The sequence below is a fragment of the Arachis hypogaea genome, chromosome 1 (assembly GCF_003086295.3).
Source record: "Arachis hypogaea cultivar Tifrunner chromosome 1, arahy.Tifrunner.gnm2.J5K5, whole genome shotgun sequence".
Lineage (NCBI taxonomy): Eukaryota > Viridiplantae > Streptophyta > Magnoliopsida > Fabales > Fabaceae > Arachis > Arachis hypogaea.
The window spans coordinates 94,477,838-94,502,581 of NC_092036.1; the positions used below are offsets into that span (position 1 = coordinate 94,477,838).

Sequence of the window (24,744 nt, forward strand, 5' to 3'; positions counted from 1 at the left end):
AGGAATTTTACTTCGTAATCTTCATAGTTGTTATCATACAGAAAACCTATGGATGCAAACAAAATTACAAAACCACTATAAATAAGTGTTGATCACACCATGCACTTCATCATCCAGTTATATTATATATAACAATGTTGTTCACTAGTTTCAAAATTGTTTCATTGATGGTTTGTGTATTTGCCATGGTGCAAACATCAATATGTGGTGATCCAGATATCCTTGGTGACTTCATAGCCCCGGCCGGTGTCCCTATTAACGGGAGCTTCTTCACCTTCACCGGCATGCGCGAATGGGTTAGACAAACCGGTTCGCCCTCATATTTTCAGTATTTGAGGGCAAGCAAGGATGAATTCCCAGCCTTGGATGGGCTGAGTGTGTCCACCATTCTCCTTGGATTCCGTCCGGGGGACGTTAGCCCCCCGCACGTGCACCCTCGCGCGTCGGAGCTGCTCCTTGTTGTTCAAGGGAATCTTTTAGTTGGATTTGTAGACACAAATAACAAATTTTACACTAGTAGACTTCAAACTGGGGACATGTTTGTGTTCCCAAAAGGACTTATCCACTTTCAACTAAATGAAGATACCGAAAACCCTGCTTTCTCTATTTCTTCTTTGGGTAGTGCTAGTCCTGGCCTTATATTAGTTCCCAATAACTTATTTAACACCTCTGCTACCATTGATGACAGAGTTATGGCTTTGTCCTTTAAGACTAATGTTTCCACCATCCATTTATTAGAGAAAGCTCTATCAACCCCTTACAACTAAATGATGGATGGAATTTTGTAGCCTCCTCTGCCTCTTGTTAGTTGTGCTTCAAGTTACCTTTCGCTTCTAATGTTTTTTCTTTTCTTTTCTTTGATTCTCCTTGTATTATAGTTCAATAAGAAGAGTGTTGTTGTTTAAAAGGGTTGAAAGATTGTTTGATCAACCTATTTGGAATGACCTGCTGAAAAAAATGCAAGAATTCATATATTTTAATTCATATTCATTATATATGATTTGAAAGGTAGGTAGATAGATAAAAAACATGTTATGTGATATCATCTTTTGGCATTAGGTAGATTAAAAAACATATATATTATGTAATATCATCTTTTAGCTTTTAAGTTTCAATCCAATGAAAAAAGAAAATTAAAACAAAAAGAGTTAATATTTAAAGTGGTCCCTAAACTTGTAATCGAACCTCAAGGTTGTCCCTAAACTTATATTGGCCCAATATTGTCCCTGAATTTAACAAAAGTGACTCACGATAGTCCCTGAAGCATTTTTCGGTAACGGAAAGATAACTTGGATTGACGGAAGCCACACCGGACTTCCAAAACGATGTTGTTTTTTATTTGTTGCCCAAATAGCATAGAAACGCCGAATTGTTAATGTTTCTCCCAAATCGGTTGCTCCATCTACTCTCTCTCTTTTTCTATCTCCTTCCTCCTCCTTTTCTCACCTCTCTTCTCTCGCTCTCCCTGTAAGTGCCGTAAACCCTAAATCCTTTTCTTCTTTTCCCATCTTTTAATTTCCCTAAATTTTATAGCTTTATTCATGTATCGCCTAAGCTCTCTAGTTCACTTGGAACCTTGTCATTGTTTCTGACCTTATAGCGCTTCTTGATCAATTGGATCGTTCTGAGGAAGCTGAAGTTCTGGTCTTTGAGGCCACTTCCAAGCTCCAATCTTGAAATAGAGAGCTTGCTCTTTTCTACTGTAAGTTGCTTGAGTCACACTCCAAGTGAGGCTCACAGAAAGGTTTTGCCATTTTGATATTGCTTACTGTTACCTGAACCAGCTTCTTCGTAGTTCTCCCTCTGTTTACATAAAATGCAGGATTTTTGATATATGGTTAGTGATTTGTGTGCAATGGATAGGCCTCGTGAAGCCGAGAATTTGAGAGGCAATGGTGGAGGGATTGACCCTTCAGCTTTTGAGTTGAAGTCCAGGGATTGACCCTTCAGTTTTTGAGTTGAAGTCCATTATGTATGGTTATGGGAGGTTGGAGTTGTTCCATGATTTGCAGAGAGTTGTGAATCAAATGAAGAGAGGTGGCTTTGAGATTGCACTACAAGAAAATAGAGCATTTGTAACAAAAAATTTGTATCAAATTTAAAATTGTTACAAATTATGTTTTTTTAACAATATTTAGTTATTGTTACAAAATAAGAATATTTTGTAACAACAAAAAAATTTGTTACAAAACATTTCAATATTTTGTAACGACGTGATTTTTTTGTTACAAATTATGTTGGCTTTTGTATCGAATTGTTGTTTTGTTGTAAAATATTATAATATTTTGTAACAAAAGATTATATTGTTACAAAAATTCAAAATATTTTGTAACAAAAAATTAATTTGTCACAAAATACAATATTTTTGTAATAAGTTATTTATTTGTCACAAAATTCAAAGATTTTTTGTAACTAATAAAAAATTTTATTTCAACATATTAAATATAAGAATTCAAATTTTTAAAAATTAACATAATGAATAATTTATAATTTATTATATTTATTTAAGATTTTATATTTAAAAATTTATTTTACTAAAAATATTAAAGTCAAATTAACGATACTTTGAGTTTAAAATTATTTCAAAAATTAAATAATAAGTCATTTATAATTTATTATATTTATTCAAAATAAATTTTTAGAAAATTTTTAATTACATACTTTAAGTTTTATGAATAAAAAAATTAATTTAATTATCTCCAATTTTATCTTAATTAGTGTTTATCTAAAAATAATTTATAAATTAATAATAAAATTATATTTTAAGAATAATTAATTTAATTATCTCTAATTCTTAAAATTAGAGTATTTATTTAAAAATAATTTGAGAATTTATAATTAAATAATATTTTTATATAATTATTATTAAAGATCTTATTATTAGTTATTTCATATAATTTGAAATTAAAATTCAGTAATGAAAGCAATGTATAATTTAATTTAAGACATTTTTTAATTTAAATTGTATTTTGTAAAATGTGATTAGTATGTTTATTTTATAATTTAAATTAAAAATAATTATTTGAGTACATTGATTTATTGATAAATAAAATTTTATACTTTTTAAAAATAATCTTTACAATATCATATTTAAATTTTAAATTATTATTTTATTTTAAATATTTTATAAAATTATTATGAAAATTTCTAATTCTAACCCTAATACACAAAATCCTTAATTTGTGCCCTAAATCCATTAACACACGCACACTCAAAGACAAAGAGGGAAAAGGGAGAAATCAGAAGAACGGAGAAGAGGAAGGAAGAGAGGGCAAAGAGCGCGAGGGAAACGAGGGAGGAAGGGGGCCGCCTTCGTCGCGGCCAAGCCGCCGTGGTTGAGGTCGCCGCCGTCTCTGTTGAGTTCCACCATAGAGAAGGCAACGGTGCACGAGAGAAAGAGAGACAGAGGAAGGAGACGCGACGAAGAGAGGAGGAGAAGGCCATTTCGTTTGCCACTGAAGCCTCCAATGCCGCCGCTGCCACCGGAGACCTCGTCCCAGCCGCGAAGAAGAGGAGGAGGGGTGTTCTTTGCACCTTCGCCGCTGCCTCGCATTGTCGCTGTCGAGAAGTAGAACGAGACAGAGAGACACGCGAAGAAGAATGATGGAGGCCACCACCGCTGCTATTGTCGTTGCTGGGCTCGCCGGAAGCTGCCGTGACCACCACTAAGCTCCGCGCTGTCTATGGAGTCATTGATGGAGGTGTCTTTGCTGTCTCTTCGGTTTAGGTCCTTCGCTTCTTTAACATTCTTTGCCATTTTTTTTCATACTAAATTACTCCTATGCATTGAATAGTTCAAGTGAATTTTCAAATTGATCACGAACTCGAAATTCTTTTAAAAGAAGAGCCTCTTTTGCATGCTCTCACAAGGTTGAAGATTTCTTTTTACCTATGTGCCTAATTTGATTTATTTTATTCATGCCTAACTTACCTTAAGTCACATAGGGCATGAATTTTTCAAGTCTTGTCTCAACCTTGTGACTTTTATGCTTCATTGGAATTTGATGTTTGAATTTTTTTTGGCTTACATATTTCTTTATGTTTCTAACTTAGTCAACACCAAATTGCTTTAATTTATGCCACTTACTTGTGATTGATATTTACTTGATTATGTGCTCTGTACATACATGTGTATCACTTGTTTTGGCATTTTGAATTATTGAGAAGTGCATACAAACTTGCTTGTTTTGAAAATTTAGAAATTTTTTGAACTTAAGAAACTTTTGACTATGCACCTAACTTTTTGTTTTGGTTTTTCTTATTTACAGGAGTGCTGAAATGGTGACCACATGCTACGTTGAGGGCTCAAGAATATTTTGATTCATAGAGACACTAATCTATGTTAAAACTTTTAACTTTTGGTTCAATGTACTCACTAATGTTATTTTGTTTTAAAACAATTTTAGCTAAATGAGGCATGTTTGAATTATGTATGTTTACATATTATATAAATGTAGACTTGCTTAGTAAAATAGTTAAATATTAGTTAATTAAAAAAAATAATTTAGTAAATTATGCATGCAATTTGTATTAAAAAAAATTGTTACAAAATAATTATTTTACTTTTGTAACTAAAGAAAAAAATGTTACAAAATCAAGTTACATTTTGTAATAAAATTTTATGATAGAAAAAAATAGATTGTCACCAAAAATACCTTAAAGATCAAAATTTGTTACCACTTTTGTATCGACTTCTGGTTTTTTGTATCAGAAAAGTTTGTTACAAAATATCACTTTGAATTGTAACAGTTCTGTTTTTTGTTACAAAAATTTTTTGTAATGGGACATACTGCAATGGCTCTTTTTTTGTTACAAAATTTTGATTTTTTGTAACAATTTTTTTTTGTTACAAATATTATTTTTTCTTGTAGTGTTGATATTGTTTGCACCAATATGGTTCTTTCAATTTTTGGCACTCATGGTGAGCACATGAAAATGATTTTCTGGCTTAAGAAGACGAGAAGCTCAAGCATCTCATTCTCAATCAGAACCTACAATTCTGTATCAAACTCTTGCCCAAAAATCACGAGAATGATGGCGCAACTAAATGAGTTTCCACTGTCGATTGAGAAGTTCAATGTTAGATTGGAAGGAGGGGAGCCTATGATAGGTAAGGAATTACTGGATTCTTGTGTGATTCATCGGAGGCTAAATTGGATTTGCATGGATGTCATTTGAGTTCATCCTATTTGATTATGCTGCTTTGGTTGGAGGAGATGCGGTGGAGAAGAAGACGGAGAGCAGAGAAGAAGAAAGAAGGTAACTTCTAATGGTGGAACACAACTATCTGGAACTCAAATTAGAACTCAAATTGGGCATTAAGGTTATAAACCACTTTAGGGACTAAATTGAGTTAAATAGCGATAACAGTCACGTCATATAGTTGTTACCTATCCACCGTGGCATCTCTCCGCCCGCCATCATGCCATTAAAGAATATTTTTCGAAAAATATTTAAGGGACGACTGTGAGTCACTTTTGTTAAATTCAGAGACAACATTGGGGCCAATATAAGTTTAGGGATGACTTTAAAACTCGATTGCCAATATAAGTTCATGAACCACTTTAAGTATTAACTCTACAAAAATGTATAAACGTGTTACGACATGTGACATTTATTTATTGAATGGAAAAACTCAACATGTGTTTGAATTCGTTGCATGAGTTTCCTTAAACAAGATTATAGTTTTTTCCAATATTATTTATTTTAAGAAGTAAAGAAAATTATGCTAAAAAAGAATGTGTTAAATGAAAATTGCAACTTTTCAAACAATAAAAATGGTGATTTTACTTTGATTATTAATCTTTTTCCTCAAATATGCTAAAAAAAATTATAAGATAAATCTATTTTAACAAATTAATTTGTGCCCAAATGAAACTCTATTTATGCTACATCTACAGTACATAATTAATTCCAAACCCGAATAAAAGAGGAGGGTTGTCAGACTTTTGACGGTCAACATAAAAACTTATTAGTCAAATCTTTATGACATGGATTAAAAATGTTATTGCACTAAAGCTAGGTTGTTGCCTGGAAGCAACGCGCTGTATGGCTCGCGTACAGTGTCAAATGAGCAAGAGCTGTTGTATCAGTGTCCGGGTGTAGTGTTAAATGAGTACGGATTCCCACGTTTTCGTGAACGGACGAGGGTAAATAAGCTAGTTTAAAAAGAAAAAGGTAAAGGTAAAGGTCAGAACGACAGAATGTTGAGATTTGGGATATGCCCTAACGGAAAAATTCATGGGGGTGGTAGATACCATGAGAAGGAGAAAAATTAACATCATGTGCCTACAAAAAAACAAAATGGGTCGGCACGAAGGCTAGCAGTTGGATACCTTCGGATTCAAATTTTGGTATACAGGAAAGGTGAATAATAGGAATGGGGTAGGTATTTTCGTGGATAAGCAGTGAAAGAAGAACGTAGTGGATGTCAAGAGGGTGGGTGATCGAATCATCTCTATCAAACTTATGGTGGAAAGAGATACTTTTCATGTGATTAGCACCTATGCAGCGCAAGTGGTTTGGACGAGCAACACAAGATAAGGTTTTGGGAGGATCTAGAGAGTTTAGTCCAAGACATACCTTCAGAAAATAAGATTTTCTTAGGAGGAGATTTAAATGGCCATGTTAGAAGAGAAGTGACTAGAAATGGAAGTATTCACGGAATCCATGGTTTCGGGATAGTCAATATTGAGGGTAAAATTATTTAAGACTTTTCCTCAACCTTTGACCTTCTCATCGCAAATATATGTTTTAAAAAGAGAGACGGACATCTTATAACCTATAGGAGTGGCATGACAAGCTCTCAAATGGACTTCTTCTTGTTGAGGAGAGTCGACCGAAAATTTTGCATTAATTGTAAAATTATTCTTGGAGAGAGTTTAACAACACAACGTAGGATGCTCGTCATGGATTTTTGTGTTCAGAAAAAGTTGAGGAAAATACATCATACAAAAAGCCCAATGATGGGGTGGTGGCGAATAAAAGGTGAGGAACAAAGAAGCTTCCTAAGACGGGTAGGAGAAGAGGCAAAGTGGAAAGGGAATGAAAGCACGGAGGAGATGTAAAGGAAGATGGCAGAAGTTATTAGAAGAACAGCAAAAAAAGTTTTGGTGAATCTAGAGGGATAGGACTAAGAGAGAAGAAGTCCTGGTGGTGGAATACGAGTGTAGAAAAAAAGATAAAGGCTAAAAGAAAGTGCTTTAAAGAGTGATTTTTGTGCCACAATGCAGTTAATTAGAAAAAATATAAGGCGACTAAGAAGGAGACAAAAGTGGTTGTAAGCGAAGCAAGAATAAGAGCATATGATGGTCTCTACCAGTCTTTAGAACGAAGGAAGGAAAAAAATATATATATAGAATTGCAAAAAGCCGTGAAAGAAGAACAAGATACTTGGATCAGGTTAACTGCATAAAGGATAAAGATGGAGAGGTTTTGGCTCAAGATGAGAAGATCAATGAAAGGTGGAAGACCTACTTCTACGAATTATTTAATGAAGGACAGAAGACTCTTTCGAGTCTTGGTCGGTTATGCATGAGGAAATAAGATCAAAACTTCAACTACTATCCAAGGATTCGAGACTTCGAAGTAAAAAAAAAAAGGCTCTAAAGCAGATGAAAAATGGCAGGGCAGTAGGACCCGATAATATTTCAATCAAAGTTTGGAAGGGCCTTGGAGAGAAAGGCATCAGTTGGTCAATCAAGTTTTTTAATGAGATTTTAAGGTCAAAGAAAATGTCAGATGAGTGGAAAAAGAGCACCTTTGTACCTATCTACAAGAATAAGAAAAATATACAGAATTTCGAAAACTATAGAAGGATCAAGCTCATGAACCATACCATGAAGTTTGGAAAATGGTGATAGAATGGATGCTGAGCAAGAGACACAAGTAACAGAGAACTAATTTGATTTTATGCTAGACGGATCTACTATTGAAGCTATATACCTATTAGGAAGGATGATGGAGAGGTATCGTAGTAATAAAAGAGATCTACGTATGGTGTTTATTGATTTAGAAAAAAGCGTATGATAGGGTGCCAAGGGAGGTCTTATGGAAGGTTTTGGAAAGGAAGAGAGTAAAGATTGCATATGTTTGTGCAATTGAAGACATGTATGGTGGAGTTACAACTAGTGTGAAGACTCAAGGTGGTATAATGGAGAAATTTCCTATTGGTATAAGATTACACCAGGGATCATCCTTAAGTTTATACCTTTTTATATTAGTTTTGGAAGTACTCACAAAACATATCCAAGAGTCTATGATATGGTGCATGCTTTTTGCCGATGATATCATCCTTATGGAAGAGTCAAGAGAAGACCTAAATAAGAAGTTGGATTTATAGAGAAAAGCTCTAGAAGTGTATAGCCTGTGCATAAGCCATAGAAATACGGAATATATGGAATGTAAGTTCGGCTGGCAAAGGAAAAACCCTAATGTAAAGCTGAAGATTGGAGAAATCATCCTACGAAAAGTTAAAAGTTTTAAGTATCTTGGGTGCATCATACAGGATAATGGAGAGATTGAATAAGATGTAAATTATAGGATCTAAGCGGGTTGGTCAAAATGATAGAGTACGTCTAGTTTTATATGTGACAAAACAGTGCATTTAAAACTTAAAGATAAATTCTATCGCACTGCTATCAGACCGGCTATGCTTTATGGTACAGAGTGTTGGGCGGCCAAAAGAGAGCACGAACATAAGTTAAGTGTGGTAGAGATGAAGATGTTGAGATGGATGAGTGGTCATACGCGATTGGATAGAATAAGGAATGCAGATATAAGAGAGAGAGAGTTGGAGTAGACCTATTATAGAAAAGATGGTAGAATCGCGTCTCAGGTGGTTTAGACATGTGAGAAGAAGACCGACAAAGCACTCAGTCAGGAGGGTGGATAAAATGGAAGATAGACAAGGGGTGAAAGACAGAGGAAGACCTAGAAAAACTATTTATGAGGTGGTCAAACGAGATCTACATATAAACTGTCTCTCTGACCCCATCTAGTGGGACAAGATTTTGTTTTTTTTTTTTGGTAATTTGTGCCCAAATGAACATTGAAAAAAGGTTCTAATGTGATAATGCCACATAACAAGCAACCAAAATTATTTATCAAGTGACTAACTAATAAACTAACCCAAAAAACTAGTTATGAAGGTTAGTAAAGAATTCGAGGATCCCATAACTTTTGGACTATTAAATGGTCTTAGTAATAAAATATATTTTTTAAGTTTTTTAATAATTACTAAATAGTCCTTATTTAATTTTAATTACAAATTAATCCTTTATATATATATTATTTAATTATAAAATCTATCCTCTATTTTATCAATTATTATTTTATTATTCATCTATCATGTTTATTAACACTTAGAAATAAAAATAACAACAAAATATATATTCCATTAATTGTGACCTCCAAAAATATTTTGACAATGCGAATCAATGAGTTTTTTATCCTTTGATCCGTTATATGACAATATGTGTTTTTTCAAAATTCAATCGATTGGAAGTGTAACCATAGAACCGGACCGAACCGGCCGGCTCGACTGAAAAATTAGCGAATTAAACTTTCAACCAGTCCGGTCCAATCTTCGAACCACTTAAGGATAAGAATCGGTCAAAGCCGATAAAACCGGTCAAAACCGGTGAAATCCACCCAAAATTGGTAAAAACCGGTACAACCGTTCGAGAGAAAATTCTAAAATTGATGAAGTTGTGATTTGAATCTGGGTCTTCTTTATGCCTACATGCTCTCCTTGCCACTAAATTATATTGTTCCTTGTTATTTCAAATGCTAATTATTAATTATATAGTAAAAAGTAAAAACGTACAATAATTTTTTTAGACATTATATCAATTTTATCACTTATATTTAAATTAATTATATTTTTTATTATTCATAATTATTAATATAGATGTAATTAAATATGTATAAATAAAAAATATCAAATATTTTTATTAATTAAAATATAATTATTTTTTTATGATTATATGATATTTGTTAATATTATTTCTCAATAAATACATATAGTATATAACAATATAATAAATATAAACTAATTAGTTAATTATTAAAATAAAAAACATTTACTTTAATATAAAAATAAAACTAAAAAAATTTTATTATAGAAAAATACTAGAATTTTATATACTTATTTAATATAACCTGATATTAGTGAAGATATATTTATTTTAAATTTTAATTTTAGATTTTTAACTATTTTATATTTTTTATTTACGTAAGATCGGTTCAATCAGTAACTCATCGGTTGAACTAATGAACCAATGAACCAGTAACCTGACCAGTTCAATTATCGGTTCGATTTTGACAATTATAAATGTAACACAATCGATTGAAACATTTGATAATTCTTAATTAATTAATATATTTGGTCTTTTGTTGTGTTTCAGTACCATCCAGATGTATGCAGAGGGAGTAAATGTGGGGTGCAGTTTCACCAAATCAACCAGGCTTATGATGTGAGTTTTCTTGCTGAGCTTATTGCTTTTGTAATGCATGAATTTAATATTGATAATGCTTATGACGGTGATGCTAAGTCAAAATATGACCTCTTTGGTATGATTGATTTGAATAAAAATGCTGAGATTCGAATTGCTAATTGCCATAACTTTCGTGGGCCACATAGGTTGTAGCAGAATTTCGGATCTAATTGGGGTTTTCATGTGACTTATGTGGAATGCAGGTTGTAATGTCCAATTTGAGAGGAGAATCCAATGAAATGGAAATGGAAATGTACGAAGCATGCGATGATGATGCAGGCATCGACGAAGCAATGAGGGGAATGAATGATCCAGATTGGGACCTGTGGGAAGAGTGGATGGGATGGCAAGGAGCAGGAATTCGTGATTATTCATCTCACATTAATCCTTATATTTGAAATCGCTTTGTAATTTCTCTCTTTTTTTTTGAAAGTTTAATTTCAATTATGTATTTAGTTAAATGCTAAGGCCCTTCTTTCGCCTTCAAAAGTGGTTGGGGTTTGTGTAGATAGAGAGTGTAGAGCTCAAGTAGGTTAAAGGTAGTCTTGACCTCTGCATAATTTAAGCCTATGTTAACAAAACCAATCAAACTTGAAAAAGAATAAAATCTTAAAAAGCTTCAACACCCAATTGCAGTTTGATCATACTGCGTGTGATCTATATTATTATCTTTTTGTAAATAAATTCAAAAACGTCAAAAAATAATAAAAAATTAACCTATAAAGGACTCATAATATTATGATCTTCCTCATTCATTTGTAGAGCAAACAAGAAGCAGACATCATATATTTTTCTCCTCATTGGATAGCTTGTCGTAGGTGCTTTCTATATTTCCTCGCTAAGGAGTTCCCTCAATTGTGACAAAGGAGGATTCTAATTTTTTTAATCTTGGTGATTGTGTTTGATACAGAGCATTTTGAAGAAAGAATGGAGTTTACATCACCCTTTGGTCTATCAAATTGCATGAGATATTTTTCATCACCACAAAATGATTCATGTTACTATCTTGATTGTGGCTGGGAATATCAAGAACAAAGAATGATAGAATGCTTTCCAAGGCCACAAAATGGTACATATCTTGACTTGTTATGAGATAAAAAGCAAAAATATCTCCTAAAGCTAGTTTAAAAGGCAGAAAGTTACACACAGCAAAAAGGGGCTAAGATTCAACCCCCTTTCTCTTAGCCACTGATTACCATCAACATTAAAAGAGCACTTGTTGGGAAGCAACCCAACCATTGTTTCCTTTGATTTTTAGTTGATTCTTAGTTTTCATTAGTTTTCTATTTTAATTACTAAAATGATGCATATGTTTTGTTTCGAATTGAAAGCTTCTTGGCCTAAGCAGGGGATGATGGGTGAGCATCTTTTCCTTATTTTCTTGTTATTTTAGATATGAAATTAGTGAGTTTTATTGAGATTCAAGTGTTTGAAACCTGTTTAGGTACTATTTTGAGTCGTTCTATTGTTTTGATTATTTCAGGTGAAGTTAAATCGGTTTAGCAGAATTCGTTTACAAGAAAAGAGAAGAATTTAGAATCTGCTAAGCTAGCGCTAAATGCCGTATCTGGCGTTTAGCGCCCAAGGGTTTTGGGACATGTGCAACCATTCTGCCAAGCTGGCACTAAACGCGGACCTAGGCGTTTAGCGCCATGTGCCTCGAGATTCGTGCCAAGCCTATGTCTTGTGGGACGCTAAACGCCAAGCCTAATGTTTAGCGCCAGAAAGTTATATACGAAGAGGAACTCACTGCCACCAGGGGCGCTAAATGCTAAACCCGGTGTTTAGTGCCAGAAAGACAGAATTGAAATGGAAGTTACTGCCATCTGGGGCGCTAAACGCCGAATCTGGCATTTAATGCCAGTAACGCGGATCAACTTCACTTAAAGGATGCATCTTTAGTTGGATTTGGCTTTTAATTTGTTGAATTTTATTTTGTTTTAGTTAATTTTATTTACAAACAAAATCAATTAGGTTTATAATTTATTATTTTATTTTATTTTCAAATCAAATTAGGTTAGATATAATAATCTCACATGTCGGTTAAAATGTCTGAACCTGACACATCCAGTGGCTAACCCGGATATTGTCTCTCTGTCGTGCATCTCTGTGAGGAATATAATAATCTCGAATTTATCAAAAGCCGGTCTAAGAGGGTAGTGCCCTTACACCTCTTGCTGGAGGTAGCGCTATCCAGGATACATGTCCCCCCCCCTTTACAACCACAGCAAAAGACAAAATAAGTAGGATTAATCACCATACTTGTTTTGGCATAATTCAGCTCAATGTGCAAGCGGGATTCACCACCGTCCTTCTTGCCACGTCTTTGCCAAGAGTAATCATCAGTATAGTACGCAAGCGAGAATAACCCGGGCCCTTGCCAGCACAAGTATGCAAGCATGAATAACCTTGGCCTTTGCTAGCACAAATATGATCAGACCACCACCAATCTTATCAGTATCCTTGACATTCCAACCCACAATCTTATTCAAACTTATCAATTCCATCCCTTAATTGTGCTCAAACTCATTTGCAAGCCTAAATACTAGTTAACGAACCTTAAACAGGAGTTAAAAAGGTGAAAAAGTGAACTGGATAGGCAAAAACAGCTAAAATATCATTTTCTTAAGAAACATGACAGTCGTGCGTACGCACGAGTTCCCCTTTTGCGCGTACGCGTAGAACGCACACGAAAAATATTCAATTCTGTAATGCAAGTTATGTGTACACATGGGTCATGCTACGTATAACTTGGCTTTTATGCGTACGCATGGTATGCACACGAAACTCTTTCAATTCTGTAACACCCCTCATGCGTACGCCCCTCAATTTTCTGCAACTTCTGCAGAATTTATTTTTTAACCATAAACTTCAAACGTGCATAAATTTTTCGTTAAAAATAATTTTCCGTCTGTTTTTCGAACGTCATAAACTACACAAATCCAATTTTCATTTAAGATAAGTTTCACAAAATTTAAAGATCTAAAGACCAAGTTATGGCCCATCAAAATTAGTTAAGAATTGATTTTTACCAAAATTTCATAATTATGCATTTCTACCAATTCCTCTTTTAAATTCAGATTTCAAACCATCTTAAACCATTACTGCTCGGGCTTAATACTCATTCACCATATCCTAATCATTCAACACTTAATTATACCACTTTCCAATCAATCACTTATTTTCAAAGATTTTTATCAATAATCAATATCAATGAAGGATAATAAAAGGATTATTTAGCCATTTAACAAAAATAATTAAAAGGATATATTTATCTTTTTATAACTATTAATGAAGATATTTTTTTATATATAGTAATATAATATTTTTAAAAAATAAACAAGAAATAAATACTAATATGGATAAATATAATCTACATGACATTTTTATTTATTCACTTTTTATATCATGTACCGAAACGCAGTGGCGGATCCAAGGGGGGCCTAAGGTGGCCATGGTCCCCCCAATTTTTTTTTTTAAAAAGTTAGCACTATTAATTTATTATTATTATATATATAGATTAAATATATTTTTATATGTTACATACTAAAAAAAATTTACAAGTTAGTAACTTAATATGTATAAATTATATTGTGTATTATAAAAAAATAAAAGCGTATAAATATATAAATAATTAAAAAGTTATTGAAAAATATAAGTTTGGATTAATGTAAAAAGTAATAATTATAAAAAAATTATTTTGACTTTTTCTATGACAACAGGAATAATTGAATAAATTTTTTAAACAATAAAAATTATTAAAATAATATTTTAAAACAAGATGAAAGACGAATTTTTAATATATTACATGATTGTATAGGTTAAAAAAGAGAGTGTTTCAAAATTTACTTTCAGATGATAAATTGATAATTTTAGTTATATAAAATATCACAGACCAAATTTAAAAATACCAAAATCTTAAAATATGTATAGTTGAATGTTAATTCTTATATAATATAATTATTAATTTTGACCTATATACTATAATTTATATTTTGTTGATTTTTTATTATGTTATATTTTAATTTATTTTATATTTAATTTTCCCCCTCTTATAAAATTTCTGGACGTATAAATTAGTAGTAATGGTAGCAAAGCAAACACCCAAAATTAAACTTTCATAAGAGTAAAAGATTATTTTTTTCCATAAAACACTTCCACATGTATTCACTACTTGTTAGCAAAACTCTTTCACAGAACCAATCCACACATTCAAAAATCGTGTTTCAAAATCTAAGGTCGACCTCCTCCTTCTTCATTATCGTTATCGTCATCATCTTCTCATTTCATCGCACATCACCAATCCAACCCAACCTATTGTAATTATTGCTAGAGATCAGAAGCCATGGCCATGGAGGTGGAGCTTGAACCCATGGCCGCTTCCATCGGTGTCACAGTCCCCGTGCTCCGTTTTCTCCTCTGCTTCGCGGCCACCGTTCCTCTCAGCTTCCTGTGGCGCATCGTCCCCGGCCTCCTCCCTAAGCATCTATACTCCACCGGCATCGGCGTCTCCCTCTCTTACATTTTCTTCGGTTTGTCTTCCAACATGCACTTCTTGGTCCTGATCATGGTTGGTTACTCCTTCCTGCTCCTCCTTCGCCCCCGATGTGGCATCCTCACCTTCTTCCTCGGATTCGGTTATCTCATTGGCTGGTACGCTACATATGTATCCAAAAATGTTTCTGCATCCATTCTATTATTATACGTACTTCCATAGTTATTAAAGTACCAAAATTTTCACGTGACATATATTTCAGAACAGAAGGAGTGTACGACAAAGGTTGCGTTCATGCATTTCATTCCAATTTTTGGCTTTTAAAGTAAGAGGCAAAAAGGAAAAAAAAAGATTTGACTGTTTGTTTGTTTGTTTGTTTGTGTAGCCATGTGTATTACATGAGTGGCGATGACACTGGTGAGGACTCGTTCATCGTTCATTTCTTCTTTTCTTTTCTTTTTTTAATTTTGTTAGTTTACGATTTTCTTACTGTGATTGAAGGCCATGTATAACTGAATGTATTTAATTTGTTTGTACAGTAAAAATATTTTACAAATATATCCAGTAAAGTATGATAGACTACATTATTACAAATAGAAAAATGTTAGATGATTAACATTTTTTTCTTGTATTTGCCTTGCATTTGAGTAATCATAACCAACTTTCTATTTTTTTTATAATGCTTACTGCGAACTTATTTGCTTGTTTCATTTACAAGGAAATCAAATAGTTTAATTAAATAAAATTAATTTTCTTAGGATTAATTTATATTATACTACTTAAGTAACAACTACCAATTAGTTCTCAACAATGACCAATACAGTAGCTGATGTACTATATGGTAGCTTTGCAGGTGTACCATGTTTCTGATATTGAAGGTGGTAACTCCGTTGTTTTGCTTACCTATATATACATATGGTTATGGTATTTATGTTGGTTGGTTGATTAGTTTATTGACTATTGTGTGTTACTACTAATTAGGGGCCTTAATGGTGTTGACCCTGAAGATCATCTCTTGTTAGTTTAATTACAATGATAGATTGTTGAAAGAGGAAGAAGGTTTACGCGAAGCCCAACGGAAATACAGGTTGACGAAGTTACCTTTTCTGGTTGAGTACATTGGTTACTGCCTCTGCTGTATGACTCACTTTGCTGGTTCTGTCTTTGAAATGAAGGACAATCTTGATTGGACTGAAGGAAAGGGGGTAATTATGTTGGAATTCAAGTTATTGATTAACCAGAACTAACAAATTTAGTTACAATTTAGGACATTATCTTTAAATTATTTACACTTACATATACATAAGTATCAATTAACTACCTAAACTTGGGGAAAAGAAATGAAATTGCGGAAATTAGTTAACTTTCTTAAGTTAAAATTTGAATTTGAACTCTATAGAGTTAATTAAACAAATTACTTATGAGGATAGTAGTGGAAGGAAGAATAGTACAAGAAATAAAACCGATGGCCTTGATTACTAGTAATAGAAATTAGTAACAGATAGTGATGATTTTAGTCCTAATCTTTTTTCCATTATTGTGCAGATTTGGAGCAAAGAAGCGAAAAGGCCATCACCATTACCATATGGAGCAACCATTCGGGCCCTTATCCAAGCTGATTTCTGCATGGCCTTGTATTTGTACCTAGTCCCTTATTTTCCTCTATCCAGGTTTACAGAGCCTATATACCAAGAATGGGCATTCTGGAAAAAGTTTGGTTACCAATATATGTCCGGCTTCACGGCATGTTGGAAGTATTATTTCATTTGGTTAATTTTAGAAGCTTCTATTATCATCTCTGGTCTTGGTTGGTGAATTCGTCTCCACCAAAGCCAAGATGGGATCGAGCGAAGAATGTGGATATTTTAGGTGTTGAGTTTGCAAAGAGTTCTGTTGTGATTCCAACTGTGTGGAATATTCAAGTCAGCACATGGCTTCGTCGTTGTGAGTTTCTTATTATTGAGTTTTGCATTCTTTTTCTTGAAGTAGAACAAAGCCAATCTTTCAAAAGTTTGGCATGAAACTTGATTTAGGTAGGTCTTAGGCTTAGATCGCATAGTTACAACTCGCAAATTCTGAACATCATTAATTTTTTTTCTTCTCTTAGCCTGTAAGTCAAGCTAGATTCAGAATATGAAATTGTGAAAATCTTATTATGCTATCGTTTGTATTTCGCGCTAGATGTTTATGAGCGGCTTGTTCAGAGTGGTAAGAAACCCGGATTCTTTCAGTTACTTGCTACACAGACCATCAGTGCTATTTGGCATGTGAGTAAAACTTACACTGCATCTTGATTGATTTTTTTCCCAGTTACTTGCATTGCAAGTTAAGTCCTTGTATTACAAAAAAGTGTTACCCTTAAAATTTGAAGGAATTTTTTTAATTTCTTGACAGAACTGCTTTGTTGTGCTGGTAAGTTGTATTGTTGAATCTGCGCTTTATAACATTCTGGCTTTATTATTGCAGGGGGTGTATCCTGGATACATCATCTTCTTTGTTCAGTCGGCGTTAATGATTGCTGGTTCAAGAGGTAATACATTAGAATAAGCTAGTATGCTTTTCTCTTGTTTTTTAACATGTCATGCTGTGTTTCTTTTGAAACATCCATTTACAGATGGCAGCAAGCGACAGCCCCATCAATGGCAAACGCATTCGTGTTTTTGAATTTTGCTTATACACTTGTCGTTATAAATTACTCTAGCGTCGGTTTCTTGGTTAGTTTCTCCCTCCCTCGCCAACCCTTCAGTTTAGTCGCTTATACTTCACAGTTTTAACTCATTCAAATTTGGTGTTTTAATAGTGTTCTATTGTTTCTCTGAATTTTGAATAGGTGCTAAACCTGCACGAAACTCTTGCCGCATTCGGACGTGTGTATTATATTGGAACTATTCTTCCCATTTTAATGATTCTTCTTGGTAAAGTAATCAAACCCAGGAGGCCTGTAAGATCCAAAGCTCAAAAAGAGCAATAGGGTAGACATTGCAATTCAATCTTCATGAAGTTTTTGATATGGGATTAGAATAGTCTGAGAGTCTTAGAGAATGCATTTTAATCTTCCATGGGTTCCTACCCTGGTTGGCATTCAATGTTTTGTAACATCTGCTTTTTATTCTTGACAATTTGGTATTTAATTGTATTTTTAAAAGCTGTTATTGAAGAAAATAATGATTCAAACATCTTGAATTTCTGTAATCTCTATGCTTTGTTAACTCCTGACTCCTTAGAAGTTAGAATTACTTCAAGGTGTTCTATTTTTCAAATCTCAGCTGCAGATAAAAACTTGAACTCTCGTATAACTTTTTGTAGTGCGAGGAACGCCGATCCATTGTAACATACCATAATTATGTCTACATCTATATGCTTATGTAAACCTCACTTGAAAATTGTATTTAATGTAAAATGTAATGCATCATTACACAAGTAATAAGAGTACACCTATTCTCATTGTTGTTCATTAAACAATCATAATTATACACTTAATTTCTATTCCGTTAATTTTCCAATTGAGTACACTACTGAGGCGAACAAAAACAACACTGAAAGATGCCAAAGACAAAAGAATCTCTAAAAATAAAAGATTAATTAAGTTTAATTTGACAAAAACCATCAAACATCAACGAATTATGTTTCTAATAGAAAACAGTAAGTTACTTGATAGAAGAGTTTAGACTTTAGAGTTTATATGACAAACTTAATCCGTTAAAAATTATGTGACGTTATTAATTAAAATAATATTTGACATGTTAAAAATTAAAAAATTAGTCTATAGTATTTAATGTTGTAAATCACGTAAAAAAAATAAAATTACACAAAAAGTGTAAAGAGATTGAAACTTTAATTAGTTATAAATAAATATAAAAATCACTATTAACTTATAAATTTTTTAATGTGTCCTAAGAATATATTTTAAAAATATTATAAAAGATTTTAACTAAAAGTTATTAAAATATAATTGTTTTTATGAATTTTCAATGCATTAAATACATAAAAAACTTAAATAAATTTTATTATTATACAATTAAAATATATCCTTAATATAGTTAAATCCTTAAGGTAGCGTTTGTTTTTTGGGGCAGGACATGGAGACATGGACAACACTTGTTTAAAAAGTGTTTGGAAGCAGAGAAATAGACAGTGGACATATTGTCTTCGAGACAGTTTTTTATATTTTTGTGTCCACTCTTTTACGAAGGACAATGATGGACACGGGATTTGAAAGAGTGGACACGGACAATTTTATAAATTTTGTTTTCCTTTTTTTCCACTATTACCCCTTCTTATTTTTCCTATTGCGTTGTTCAGAGATACATTTTTCTTCCTGTTCTTTCTCTATCTCTTTCTTTTTCAGGTACTCTCTCCTTTCTGTAGAATTTTTTATTGGGGGTAGATAATTCTTTTCTTTTTATCGTTTTACTTCTTATTTTTATTGGGAGTGTTCTTCACGGCGTCGGTTATCCGTCATATGCAGAAGCTCCAGCCTCGAGCTTATGGTTGGGAGTGGCAGTGGCAGTGGAGTGTTCTTCGAAGATTTTGGAAGATTAGGGAGATTAGGGATTTAGGGTAAACTCAACTGGTAAAGTGGCTAGTTGCAAGTCACGGCGAGGAGCAGCGAAGCAGCGACAGAGAGACAAAAGAGCGCGAGAGAGAGAAGGGAGAGAAGGGTTTAGCGATGACAAACGATGCGGGGCTCTGGAGACTGCGATGGCTACGGGTTGGGTGACTGTGGGTGGCTAGAGTTTTTCCGCTTCTTTCAATCTCAAGCTTTCTTCAGTTTGACTGTTGAGAGAGGAGACGCCGAGAGGGGTGAGAGTGGGAGTGGGTTGGGGGTCTTGGGGGACGGGTAGCCATTTAGTTTTTTTTTTTCTAAATAAAGTATAAAACGGCATCGTTTTGATGGAGTATTCTAACCAAAAACCCGCTAAAAAACTGGACGGTTCTACCGGTTCACCGGTTAACTGTCGGTTCGACTGGTTTTTTACCGGTTATTTGTCAAACAGTTTCTGGCTTTACCCGGATCGGCTAGGTGACCGGTTTCCGATTAATCCGGTTGAATTGACCGGTCCGGTTCGGTTTTTATAACCATAATAATAAAGATGCAATGATTAAGATGGTGAGTCTTGAACACTTCATTTAATTATATATATATGTGTGTGTAGAAAACCAAATAAAATAAAAATAGTCTTTTTAAAGAACAGAATGTACCGAATTAGGCTTGAGTTAAATTATATAAAAACAATTAGTTAAGTAACTAATAAATCTAAAACCAAATAAGTATAGTAACCAGTACTATTTCTAATAATTTATTTCCACTATGTTACGTGTATACTAAAATTAGTTATCAAAGTCAATTACTAATATAAAATACATGTTGGAATAATACACATTGAAATAAATTAAAGCTACATATGTATTTATACATAAATACATTGGTAGCTGATTTTAATAGCTGATTTTAGTGTACGAATAGTATTTTTGGATTTATTTATATACTTTGTTGTTAGTGAAGTATCAGCTGAGAGGTGGATGCCGTGTATCCAAGAATCACGATGCTCAATGATGGAATACAACAACTAACTTGAACTTTTAAAGTGAGTATGAGAGAATGAGTAACATGCATATGTAAACAAAGATGTGAAGATGAATTGAATTCGTATATAATGAATATGATTCTGCATAATTACATTAGTGATAGAATTTGTTACGGCCTGGCCCAAATGGAATATGGGCCGACCCGACCCACGAACCACCCGACCCGAACGGTCGGGTGCAAGACGTCCAAATTTCGACCCGAACACGCGTCTTGGACAGCTCTCTACTACAGCCGTATAAGGAAGTTTCGAGGAAGGTGGGTTCTGTCCTTGTGGGACCCACTTTTGACACGGTATATGTGGGGAGGGTCCTACCTCTCCCCCCAAAGTACGTCACATACCATTCTCACGCCTTTCGCCTACACACCTGGCTGACTAGAGCGTCGGAGTGTCTTTGCAGGTGACACCCCTCTTCTCCACACGAAGTGCTCGGGATGTCGTCTACTCCAACCCAGTAACCCGGAACCAGGCGAGAGCCCCCTCTCATCAATCGAAATACTAACCCAAACCGTCCGGTACCCGACCTACCGTACATTGGCGCCGTCTGTGGGGACTCGCCCAAATGGACGTCATACTGGGTTCCACAGAACCAGGCCACGGGGCCGAGCGGAGAGGGGAAGCCTCGGTAGCTTCCTCCCGGGAGCGAACGAAGTCCCCTCCATGACGAACCGAGCCGTCTTCACGATCACAAGAAAGGCGCCCCTTCGGGGGAACTGGCGACAACAGCGCCTACTTCATTGTATTATACATTTGTGACATTTTATTTCATTCAGAGCATTTATTTTTTAATAAAAATAATTTCTTAATTTCTGGCAATGTTAAATTTCTACTAACAATTTTGTTAACAAGAGTCTCCTAATTATGGCTTAATTGTGCCAAAAAAATTTAGGGTTTATAAAATTAACATTACTCTGGATAAATCTGACGGTAACCATTAACATAATCTCGCCAAATCCATTGAAAAAACCGATGAAAAATTCGTAGCTAATTAGTGTCGGACAAAATAAATCCGACAGTAAGCAGTTTTCGGCAATATTTGTACCATAAACCCAAGGATGACGATAAATCCGACGGTACTCAGCGTTTTTTTTTATAGTAAAATTTTTATCTTAATTTTATTACACAATGTAATTCTTTTTTAATCTTACTTTTTTTAATTTAAATTTAAATTTATTTATTTTATACATTTACATATTAAATAACTTAAGACATTTTATTTTTTCATAATTTATTTTTTAATTATTGATATTAGATTTATAATTTTTAAAAATAAAAATATAAAAATAATTTTTTAAACTCAATAGAAAACGACTGAACAATTACAGTAGTGTCTATTAAACCGTTAGTATAAATTTATTATATTTCGTCACATGTTTTTCTTGAATTTAAGTGATTCCTTTTCAGGTTATACTCTACCATTTATTATTTACATTGTTTAGTGTGTTTAATTTCATTAAACGTCACTATCAATGACTAGGATCAAGCATCAAAATTAAAAATTTTCAACTGACAAATTTTCGAACGACCAATAACGTTATACTAATTTTTTTAAAATAAATTAAAAAATTAATTATATAAAATAAATTAGATAATTTATTGATGATGAAGACGTTAATAATAAGCACTAATTGGCGTTAAAGTGGTGCGAAACTTTACCAACAATTATCTATGATATAGCCGTTGATAAAATTAATGTCCGAAAAATATCGTTAAAATTTTAATTGTAACGACGAAATACCCTAATTGCTGACGTTAGGTTGTTGGTAATTCGACCGTATGACACGCTGTCATAATGGCCGTCGTCGGTAACATGCACCTTTGTAATCGTGAAAAATATAATTTCATTCTGTCCTCTATTTAATACAACATTTGAAAGGAAAAAATCAAGACTCTCATGCTAATTTTTATATTAATTGAGTTTAGAGATTTTATTTCTACTTTCTTGCATTTACTTGTATTGTATAATTCATATTAGTGGTTAGTGACATCACCATATAAATATATGACTTTACTATTTGTGCAAAATTTTAGAAATAGTTTTTAAAAGTTATAATTTATTATTTTTATCTGCATATTCAACTTTTGATAGTAATTTTTATTTATTTATGAATAATTATTTTTTATTTTAATATACATATATATACAATAAAAATTGTTACATATTTTTAGAATGGCTTAATTATGTTTATATGTTCATTGTTTTTAATGAATTGTCATCGAAAAAATTAATGTTTATGATAGTCTAAATATAAGAAAGTAAAAATATAAGATATTAGTACTATGAGTTCTTCGAAGTACGAATCTTGAAGTAAATATGATTATGATTATTGGACCTAGTTATATCTTGAATTAATATTTTAAGTCATTGCTAAATAAATACAATATTATTCAATATTATAATCATTTAGTATATATAAAAGTTGGATACAGTTACGAGAAATTTTTTTAATTCAAATTAGAAAACTTTTGTAATTATCTCTTTCTTGTTTTTTAGGTTTAATTATTATTTATTAATGTAATAAAAAATAATAATAAGTTACATTCACATAATTAAAATAGATCATATTAATACATACATGACATTATATATATATATATATATATATATATATATATATATATATATATATATATATATATATATATATATATGACTATTATGCATGATAAATAATTTTTTAGTATTTTGTAATAATCATATAGTTAATTTATGTACAAATTATCTAATTTTATAACATATGATGTATTGCATAATTTTTTTCTTTTTGTATGGGTATATTAAGAAATTTAAGAAATAAGATGTTATTTATATTAGAGAAATACTAGAGGGCCATTAGAATTTATTATTTTTAACCATCAATTGGACATCAATATTTAAAAGTGTAACCTAAGTGTGGGATAAAATATATTATTAGATTACTAAATTAAAAGAATTAGGTTGATGGCTAAAAGTGATGACACAAAATAATAAATTCTGATGATCTTCTAGCATTTTTCTTAATATTATTTTTGCATACGAAATAAATAACTTAAGTTATTATCTAGGATAATAAACATAATAATACCAATAATAAACTGATATTTTTTTTATAAAAGAACAATAATAAAAATTATTAACTAAATTAATTACATAATAAAAAATATAAATAATTTTGTAACTAATAAAAAAATTACTATTTTCACATACTATTCATTTTACAAAAAAATTTAATAAATTAATTATTAATAAATTACAAATCAAATATTATTATTTACATATAAAAAAATATATTATCAATTATTTTAAAATAAATTAATTTATATTCATACTAAATAATATTTATTTAAAATTATAATTTAAATTCATGTGCGAGGCATCGAGAACAAAACTAGTTTTCCCGCCTAAAGAGGGGTTGTTCCAGCCGGGGATGCTTAATGTTTTAAGGGTAAAGTATATTTTTTGTCCCTGGAGTTTATTAAAAGTTTCAAAAATACCCCTAAGTTTTAATTGGTTTCAATTTTATCCTTAATGTTTTCGATTTGTATCAATTTTATCCTTATCTTCAAATTTTTTGGTCAAACTATGGTCAACAAAATTTTTTTCCAATAACACCCCCAAACCCTATTATCTTTCATCATCATCAAGAACAACAGCTACCCAACACTTCCGCCGCCATTTGCGCCCCAATTCCGGCCACCGCAAGTGATGTATATCAAATCCTCATACTCTCTTCCATGAAGAAGACTCCATTACAAGACCCATCATTCCACCACCGATCCCTAACCATGGCTCCAACCAACAAGAATAATGAAGCACTTGAAATCAAATCCATCAACATTTAAGAAGAAGAAGAAGCAAAATAAAAAATGGGCAACAACAACATCAACAACAACAAAACACAACAACAGCTCCATGCAACAACAGATCAAAACTCCATAACAAACAAGAGGTACATGTCCTTTCTGATTCTCAATTATTTTCTCCTCTTTGTGGGTACCGTATCTTCAAACATGCTCTCAAAGATTTCAACAAAAAGATTTTACCTTTATCGATCTTTGTTGGAATCATATTGGAAATCAACAACCTTTTCTTCTCATAGGGGGTTTATATCTTTCAGTTTTTAAGTGTTGAAGGTAAGGTCCCATGGAAATTGTTGGAGTCAAGTCAGAGATGTTCGAGCTTCTT

The 24,744-nt window shown here is 32.6% G+C and overlaps 1 protein-coding gene and 1 pseudogene across 1 annotated transcript; both read left to right on the plus strand.

Annotated features, from left to right (window-relative positions):
• Positions 1-134: 134 nt before the first annotated feature.
• LOC112748622 (putative germin-like protein 9-2) lies at positions 135-952 on the plus strand. The gene has a single exon (XM_025796879.3). The coding sequence runs from the start codon at positions 135-137 to the stop codon at positions 765-767; it is 633 nt and encodes a 210-aa protein (XP_025652664.1). The 3' UTR covers positions 768-952.
• Positions 953-14,847: 13,895 nt separating this feature from the next.
• LOC112748772 (lysophospholipid acyltransferase 1-like) lies at positions 14,848-17,962 on the plus strand (annotated as a pseudogene).
• Positions 17,963-24,744: the final 6,782 nt, after the last annotated feature.

What these genes read in the sequence shown, in the direction of transcription:
- LOC112748622 (XM_025796879.3), top strand. Translation starts at nt 135, where the DNA reads ATGTTGTTCACTAGTTTCAAAATTGTTTCATTGATGGTTTGTGTATTT.